This window comes from Convolutriloba macropyga, chromosome 1, assembly GCF_964194025.1.
Source record: "Convolutriloba macropyga chromosome 1, txConMacr16.3, whole genome shotgun sequence".
NCBI classification, from domain to species: domain Eukaryota; kingdom Metazoa; phylum Xenacoelomorpha; order Acoela; family Convolutidae; genus Convolutriloba; species Convolutriloba macropyga.
In genome coordinates, this window is record NC_134468.1 from 11772018 (window position 1) to 11781293 (window position 9276).

The window sequence follows — 9276 nt, forward strand, 5'->3', positions numbered from 1 at the left end:
AATTTAATTCAAAGAGATAAGGTCAAATGGGTGTGTGTTAATCTAAATTAAGTTTATTTGCGAGCAGCTATTAGAGGCAGCAAAAACTTATAAAGATTTGTAATCAAAATATAACATATCAGCCTTCAATGACAAAATATAACATATCAGCCTTCAATGAAAAGACGTATTTTTTTGGTCTGTCTTTTTTACTGGTTTTTTATACTGCAGATCTACAAAGCTATTGCGGCTATTTTCTGGCAATCTGCCAGCTATGTTTTTGATGGTTACTTATTAACTGTAAACATAACCGTTCTCCTCATTTTCAGTGGTTTTGAGTTCTACTGAGGTTAAAAGGTGACCACAATTGGGGTCGACAACATGTTCCCCATTTTGTCCAAAATCAAGCAATTTAACTTGTTTTACATAAGTATCTGTCAAATGACTTGTCAAAAAACCGATTCTTGAACACGCAAAATTAACAATAATTACAACCCTCTGGAGCACGTACGTGCTGTATTAACGTATAATGATCTGATGTGTAATGACACACAAGTTAAAGTGTGGAGAGGAGTTGAAAGCGGTCAATTCTAGATATTTTTCAGTTGCTCTCGAACGAAGTTTGAAGCAATTATTGTATACATGTCTTTTTTAGGCAAATATTTGGTATGACCTTACTTTTACATTTGTAGCTAGAATATTTATCGCTAGCTTGAGGGATTTATGCTGTCTTTCCGTTTTCAAAAACGGAATAAACTGGCAAAGCCCGAGGGCAGGCAGAGGCATCTCTCTTAGGGCTATAGTAGGCTCTAAGTGTACGGTTCATTGAAGCTGATGAGGAACTCTTGAGGAGGATTATATGCATTAAAGGGCGATCTTGGACCCCCGACATTCTATCCCTTGCTTATCCATGCCTTCTTCGGCTAGCCGTCCTGTAATTAAGCTGGCTAGAACCAAAGCCAGCTACTCGCCCGTTGTTCGTGATATTATATTTTGTTTGTGTAATATGTAAATCCTTGTATAATATATAAATCCTTTAATATCTTTTCTGTGGAATAAGTTTATGGCTGCGAAGCTGTAAGCTGAGCGTAGCTATATTGTTTTTTATAGCTGCGACGCTGTAAGCTGAGCGAAGCTATATTGCGGTGCTCTTGGTTTTTTACAATTCAAAGAATTTGAATTGTATTGGGGCGCTGTCTTTTTTTTAAGATCTTTTCACACATTTTCATGATTTTTGAAGTCAAATCGGAGTAGTGATTTTGGTCACGCCGAAACAGGAAATGGAGCGAAAAGCGAGTGGTTTTGCGGCGTGAATTTTTTTCGCTCTAATTTTAAAGTAGAGTGAGAAAACGGTGTTTGAACAAAAATTCGGTTTCTCGGTAGTGGTTTTTTGTTCACATGCGGCATTTTGACATTGATTTTCTGTTTTTTTTCTTATTTTTTTATCTGGTTTCTTTTAAAATGGTTTTCTCAATTCACTCTAGTTTTTCTGTTTAGTCAATGAAAATTCTTTGAATTGTACGTTAGAACTTGTCCTGCTATGTTTTTTTCGTCGTCTGACGCTCTTTTTTCGTTTTACATTTGTTTACACAGCAAAGCTGAAGTCAAATTTTTCTGAATGACTTCTTCCTCTCATTAACGGCATTTGCGCTCGTGACGTCATTTCTCACTCGCTTTAGCAAAAGTTTTTAGGTTATTTGCGTGATTAGATTTTGATACGTGACTTACCTCACTCAATAAAATGACTTTTGCACTTTAAAACTTAAGTTTAATTTGAATTTGTTTAAGGTCAAAGGAACTCATATGTGCAGTAAAGGCCCTAATAAAAGGCTTCTGCGGAATGAATTTTAACAAGCTTTATTAATTTATCGCTGAATAATTTTTACCTAGTTTTTTGAGCGGCTTCAATTTTTTTTTCATTTTAGATCTGTATCTGTTTCTAGATCTGTATCTGTTTCTATCTCTATTATATGGCACGCAGTCTATTCTTTCGCAGCTATTCCGGCAATCTGCCGGCTATGTTTTTGGCTATATTGCAGTTATAGCGTAATTTTTTTATGTTTCGTCGTCTGACGCTCTTTTTCGTTTTCTATTTGTTTAAACAGCAAAGCGGAAAAGTCAGATTTTCTGAATGAATTCCTGGCGTCATTTCTCCCTCCCTCCCTCTCTCTCTCTCTCTCTCTCTCTCTCTCTCTCTAGCAAAAGTTTTTAAATTATTTGTGTTATTAGCTTTTGACTGAACTCACTCGTAGGTGTCTTAACTCACTCAATGAAATGACTATTGCGCTTTAAATTTTAATTTGATCTAGTTTAAGGTTGAAGGAACGCATATGTGTAATTATGTTTCCTAATAAAAAGGCTTCTGGCGAGTGAATTTTAGTGAGCCTTACAAATTAATCGCGAAATGTTTTTACGTAGCTTTTTGAGCGGTGGCTATAACTTTGAACTTATACCTGTCAATTTTGCAGCTATTTCGGCAATTTGCCGACTAACTTTTTAATAGGAAGACTGTTACATGTTTACAATGATTTCTTGAGCGGGAAATATAGTTAAATTGAAATGGAATCCTTTTTCCAGTAATATTAACTGTTCAGCTAAACTTTTTTTGAGCTATGACTTGTCCATTCAGTTTTCCGTCTAATAGTCTTGCTAGAAAATATCAAAGTGTTGAGTTACTCATTTTAGTAATCAAAGGTTGTTCCTGGGGTAGTATATCTGATTTCACAACAAGAATCCGTAATCTATCAACAACATTTTTTACGAGGCAATTTCTTATTCCCCAGTTTATTTGTTGGTTCAACAGTAATATTTCATTGCAACTGTGATTCTGAAATATAATTGCCTTGAAAGTCACATGAGATAAAACCAGCGAATTGAACAGCATCATCCTAGTTTCAAGTTGTTCCTGATGTCATGTTAAGTAATTTAACCTAATAGCTGCTGCCATTTTAGCAAGAACTTTGTTCGGTTGAGCATTTTGTACATAAAGGTCCAGCATTGCCTAAATACTTGCTGCAAACTTCATACGAGAGCTATTATTGCTTGAAAATGTTAAATTACTTAAAAAATCTAAGGGTTCATTGAAAGTTTTAGCGAATCAGGAACGATACGCCTTTGCTGCTCATGATATTGATTGCCAGGTGTTATAATGAGTGATAATGATATGCTATTAAATAATGTCACAAAAAGGGGGGTTGTCACTTGACGTGATAAGGGTTACCGATGGACGAAATCCGAAAATTGCATTACGCGAGTTCTGATGTAGGTTGCACAACATTCCACAAACGACGAGGGAACAGGCGACTCGTTTGACGAAGATGGTAGAGACCGTGGAATGAGTATGGTACAGGGATCCTATCCTGATGATGAGGAAACGGAGGGTAGAGTGGGTGGAATGGGAGCCTCGACCAACGGGGAGGTGGAAGAGGAGGCGGAAGAATCGGCAGGCGAGAGGGGAGAAAGTAGCGATGATGTTGAAGAAAGAGATTGCTTTGGAGGAGTTGACTCGTGTGACCGACTCGAAGAGTTCGGAAGGTTTGTTCTACCAAAAAGAAACTATCAGATGCCAGACTATCAGTTGCAAGTATTTCTATCTCAAAGCGACGTTTGTGATGCGTTCGGTATTGCTATCTCATGCAATTCAAATAAAGATTCGAATAAATGCAATTAGAATAAATGAATTGCTTATAGATAGTTAAAGCAGTAAAAATGTATTTTGAGGATACTTCTCAAATTAGTTGCTCTCCGACTAAGTTTGTGGCAAGTGATTGATGACATGCTGGCCCTTTTTTGTTTTTTGTCCGATAAAACTGTCGGAAATCAGTTATGATTGAGAAAATTTTTTAACCATCGTGACTATTTGTGCACTTTAAATTTCTAAATAAAATTGTACGCTTCAAATGTCTTCTGTAACGTCCATTTGTTATCATATGTAATTCGATGTTTTTAAGTAGCCGCGTAGAGTTATCCAGGATTATTATTGGTATAAGTGTCCTTTTTTGTCAAATTTGTCCTTGCAATGTCCTTGTCTCAAGTGGCTCGTCAGTCTTCAGACTTTTGTCAATTGTTTTATAAACGTTTTGAGCATATGCCTTGTATCGTACCCAAACAATTGACCTTTTTACTCGCTGGTTTAAAAACGTGAAACGAGCTAGCGTTTTCAAATGTTTTTGGGGCTCTTAACTTTGCAACAGTAAAATTTAAGATTCCACAAAATTGGATTGATAATTCGCAAAATTGGGTTTGTAATTAGGTCATCGTTGAAGGTATGTTATGCTGTTAGAAAATGCTATTAATTGCTCTCAATTGGAGTTTATATCGATTATACTAATCCTGCTGATCGTTTTTATGCAATTTTATGTACTAACAATTTTTCGCTTGATCGTCTGACCATTGGATATTTCGTCCTCAAAAATGGGGTAAACAAGTAAAGCCCGCTGGGCATTTTCTTCTCTTAGAGCCTCACAGCTCACTAGTCTCTAAGTATGCGATTCACAGAAACTTTAAGAGACTTCATAAAGCTAGCCTCCATAAGCTGGAGCTAGCTACTGGCGAAGCCAACCGCTGACCAGTCGTTAGAGCAGTTCGCCCGACTCTATTTGGTTATGTTCTTGTTAATTGCTCTCAAACGAAGTTTGTAGCAATTATATTAGTCCTATCGGTCTTTTTTGCGATTTTTTGCTCGACCTATTTTTCGTTTGACGCTTTTGACTTTTCGTCCTCAAAACGGGCATTAAACAGGTAGCGCCCATCGGGCATTAAGTGCTCTTAGAGCCTTTCAGCTCTGTTTCAGCTCAAACTGTTTTGGAGACTTATACTTATGGTGTTAAGGGCGGTTCTTAGAGGTTGAAGACACCCCCACTATTGCCCCCACCCCCCCCCCCTCCCCACCGCGCTGTTGCTCCCCACCCCACTGTTGCCACCCCCACTCCTCCGCGTGGCTACGTTCGAACGAGCGATCGCTAAAAACACGCAATTTTATACTAATTTTCACAATTTTTTTCAAGCTTTTTGAAAATGTTTGTCATTTTTTGAGTTCTTTCAGCTCTAGGTGTCATGGAACCTCCTTTAGGGTTGTATAATAGGTTACATAGTTTCTAGTGGTAGTGGAATGGTTTCAACATTTTAACATCACAAATTTTAGCATATTTTTGACAAAATGTGCAAATTTTTTCAATTTTCAATTTTTTCAAAATTTATTCACGTCTTTCCAGACCCAGAGGCCAGAAAACGTCCTTAAGGGTTTGGTAATAAGTTACTGAATTTTTTTTGCCATGGAATAGCTGATTTTATGACAAATTTTAGTGATTTTTTTGATAACTCTCATTTTTTCAAGTTCTTTGAAAATTTTCGATATTAGGTTCCTCCAGCCTGAAGAGCCGAGGAACTTCCTCTAGAAACTGACAATAGGTTACTGTATAGTTTCAAAATGTAATGGAATGTTTTTCAAAATTTCAACACCACGAATTTTACCATTTTTTTTACAAACTTGCAATTTTTCAGTTTTTTTGACATTCATTCTCATTATTCAGGTTTTTCAGCCTAACACAAAATCTCCGTTAGGGTTTGATAATAAGTTATTGGAAAATGTCTTTTGGCCATGGATTAATTTTTGAACTTTTATCACAAATTTTATCAGTTTTTTAATGCAACTTTCTCCAGCCTCAAGAGCCACATAACCTCCTCTAGGTTTTGATTGTAGGCTACTGCTTAGCTTCTAGATGTAACGGAGTGTTTTTCAAGATTTTAATGTCAGCAATTTTCAAAAAAAATTGCAATTCTTTCAAGTTTTTAATCTGGTTTTTTATGGTTTTCCGGCACCGTGGTCATAGGGACCTCCTTCAAGGTTTGATGATATGCTGTCGCATAGTTTCTAGAGTTAATGGAATGGTTATTAATATTTTAATGACTCCAGCTTTAGCAATTTTTATAATTTTTTTCAAATTTTCGTAATATTATTTTCATGTTCCAAGTTTATGGATCTTTGAGCCAGTGAAACTATTTAAAGCTTGAAATAGGGATAGTGGATAGTCTCTTGAAAAAATAAAATGGTTTTGAAGATTTTAATATCTTGAATTTTTGCAAGGTTTTGTTCAAATTTGCGATTGTTTTCAAATTTTTCGAATATTTTTGTCATTTTCCGAGTTTAACGATCTTTACTGGCCGTCGAAGCTTTTCAAGTCTTGCAGATGGGTTACTTGAGATAACTCCAGAGACAAAAAATAGTTTTTAACATTTTCACTGCGAAATCTGGAAGCTTTTCTTTTTAATTTTGCAATATTTTGCAATTTTACTGACGAAGCCAACCGCTCACCGGTCGTTTGAGAGCAATTGGCCCGACGTTAGTCGGTTTTGTTATTGTTCTGTAATTAAGCGGGAAAACTAATGAAGTGGAAAATTTTTTGTGCAATTATGCCAACGTTTATCATGATTCTAAAGCAGTTTGCCCGCCGGTGATAACTGCGCTGGTCGTCTAAATTTGATCGGACTAAAGCACGGAGCGGAGCAGAAAAGTGAGTGTTTTTGCAGCGTTGTTGTAAGAAATATAATTTAGGATTTGTCCCGCTATGTTTTTTGTTTCGCTTGAAGCTCGTTATTTTTTGTGTGGCTTTTCTTCTTGCCAAAAGAAAAATTTTGTCGATCTTTTTGGGCTGCTCTTCTACGGCTTTATGTGCGTGACTTTATTTCCTACATGAATGGGCAGTGGGTTTAACGTTAAAATGCGTTCAATTTTTGATGATTCATGACTTACTCTCTCTAAATGTCTTTTAACACTTAGGGGAAATTAAGGTTTCTAAAACTTTTCGTCAATAAAGGACTCCCATATAATGAAGGGTGTTGTTCGGCATTGAGACCAAAATAAAAAAAAGCAAGCGGACTTTTACTGTTTTAATAGACCTGTCAGCCTCTCAAAGGCTATTATTTAGGCGCTTTCCGACTCGAAGTGAATTATTGGTTTTCTACAGGTTGATTTTTAGCTGAAGCAAGTTTGTTCATGACTTGAATTTTGACTTCTAAGTAATTGGGAACTGCTGGTAATATTCAAGGTGAGAGTTACTGAAAAATTTGGATCCCAAAAGTTCCCCTACATATCTGAGCTTCTGACCACCCACTCTAACTATGTCTTACCTATCCCTCACCCACATAATCCTTATCTGCCCCCTCCAACTACATACCCCCCATCCCACCCCAACCTACCCCCTTATTACTTATCCCCTTGTCACCTGCTTACCCCCGGCCTACACCCGTCCCCCGCCGCCTACCTTACCAACCCCCAATGCCGCAATCGCTACATGCCCCCACTTGCCTATCCCCACTATATATACCCCTCACCTACCTACGCCCCCTACCTACCCCTACCCCCCCTCCTGCCTCCCAAAAATACACCTATCTAACCCTATTGCTGTCTTATGTCCTAATCTCATTAATGAAAGGTTACATTGGTTGATAAGTTGGATTTAGTTGATCGAAATATTTGTTTCATTGAGTAGATGATTCTTTCTCTAAATTTTACACTTCGTTTCAAAATATAAGCGATTTTTTGAGTTTTGCAAGTGTGCTAGTATTTTTTGTCTCGTGGCTTAGTGTCGTTAATGAAAGGTTTCATCGGTTGCTAATAAGTTATATGATTTTGACACATTCTTTTCAAACAGCAGTAGTTGATATTTGAGTCTTACATGTTTCTTTCTATCAAAGTACATTTTGGCCTTCGAGTGCGATGTAATTTAGGTCAATTTAATGGCTCTAACTTTTAGCTAACGTTTTGATTTAGTGATATTCCATATGTTTTTGAAGTGTTAAAATGAATTTTTTAATCTTGTCTTCACTTAATGTTCCATTATGCTTTTTTCAGCCTTTCTGTTTTTGGATATTTTGTGACTTCTAAAGTTTTATTGTATGCTGCGGTTTTCTTTCTTTGACGTCGCTTCAGATATTTCTTGTCAAATTCTGTTCTTGCCTCTTTTTTGATTTGTCAGTCATTGAGTTGCACAAGTTAGCTGTATTGTGTACTCATTCTAAGGAAGCTTATTGTCAATATTTTCATAAAGTTGTTTTTTTGGTGATTCTTAAAACACACGGTCTTAGAAAGCAAAAATTTGCTGATATTTTTTGATCAATCTTTCTCATGTACGATCAGGGGCTTTGTTCACACTCTTAGATTGATTTTGCTTTAAAAGTGATAATTGTCAGGCGGTCAGATCATTCAATTCTTTTTTATTGTTGTAGGAAAGATGATGAGACAGAAGGAAGAGAGGAAAGTGTGACAGATGGAAAACTAGGGAGTGAGACGCCACAGCCACCTGACGACCTCGACCACCTCCACCTCATGGATTCCACCCCTTCCACCCATCCTCGTCTGGTGGAGGAGGACTTCGGACCTGAAGAAGGAACACCCATTTGAAACCAACCAGAATAGACACCCATTATGTACAATTGTAGAATTTAAACTGGCTGAAAAAATTGGGAATTTTTTTTTGTATCTTCTAAAATTGCTTCTATTTGACTTTAGAGATAGTTTGTATTTACTGTTATAGTACCTCGTGGCAATGACGTTTCGTAACTAAATTGAGCTCGCGCTCTCACTTGTAGATTCAAAATATTTGTACACTCTTGATGGTAAAGTTGACCTAAAAGGACTGAATTAGACAGACAGATTTAGCAAACAGCTGTAAATTTTATCGCGTATTTACTGCATGTATTTAGAATACTTGTCGTTCTTACTCTGTGATATTCAGTGTCTATGTGCAATTCGACCCAATTTAATAAAGATGTCACAAATTTCAAATTACTCAAATACGAAATTTACCCACCCCAATCCAAAATTCCAAACAGTCAGTGCAATGATCTAAATATTTTCATAGTTATATGTTTCTAATATGCTAAAAATTCAGTGTAGTTATAACTACTCAACTAATACCGTGCACTTAGTTTAAAAAATACCTGTGAGATCTTTTCCCTTATAACACACCTCGACAAAAGTATCCAGTTTGAAGAAACTTGCAAAATCTTGGTAAGGTGTTGATAATATTCTTCACAAAACAACGCCATCAAGAGATTTATCGTCAGCAAAATTTGCCTGCGAATGATCTAGAAAAGGCAGTCCTAATTTTTCTTTGAGAGAATTGAGATCTTGAATGTCAAGGTTCCTGCAAACTAAGTTTTGTTACACTGGGTAGCCCTCGCTGGGTTTGAGTTACCGGACCCACTAATCGGGGAGAGGTTATAACGGCAAGGTCCCATTTTTAAGTTAAAGCATCTTGCAAGTGTTGTATGAGTCGATTGTTGCTGTAGTAATTC

At 36.8% G+C, this 9276-nt stretch overlaps 1 protein-coding gene across 2 annotated transcripts in view; it reads left to right on the plus strand.

Moving 5' to 3' along the window:
• The window catches only part of LOC142334975 (uncharacterized), a 50140-nt gene extending 41157 nt beyond the window's left edge, over positions 1–8983 (plus strand). Inside the window, exons 12-13 of one of the 2 annotated variants that reach the window (XM_075383306.1) lie at positions 3245–3513; positions 8206–8983. In XM_075383306.1, the coding sequence (XP_075239421.1) occupies positions 3245–3513; positions 8206–8380 (444 nt within the window). In that variant the 3' untranslated portion in view covers positions 8381–8983. The remainder of the gene's footprint in view (positions 1–3244; positions 3514–8205) is intronic. The other variant, XM_075383312.1, reaches the window with a different exon arrangement.
• Positions 8984–9276: the final 293 nt, after the last annotated feature.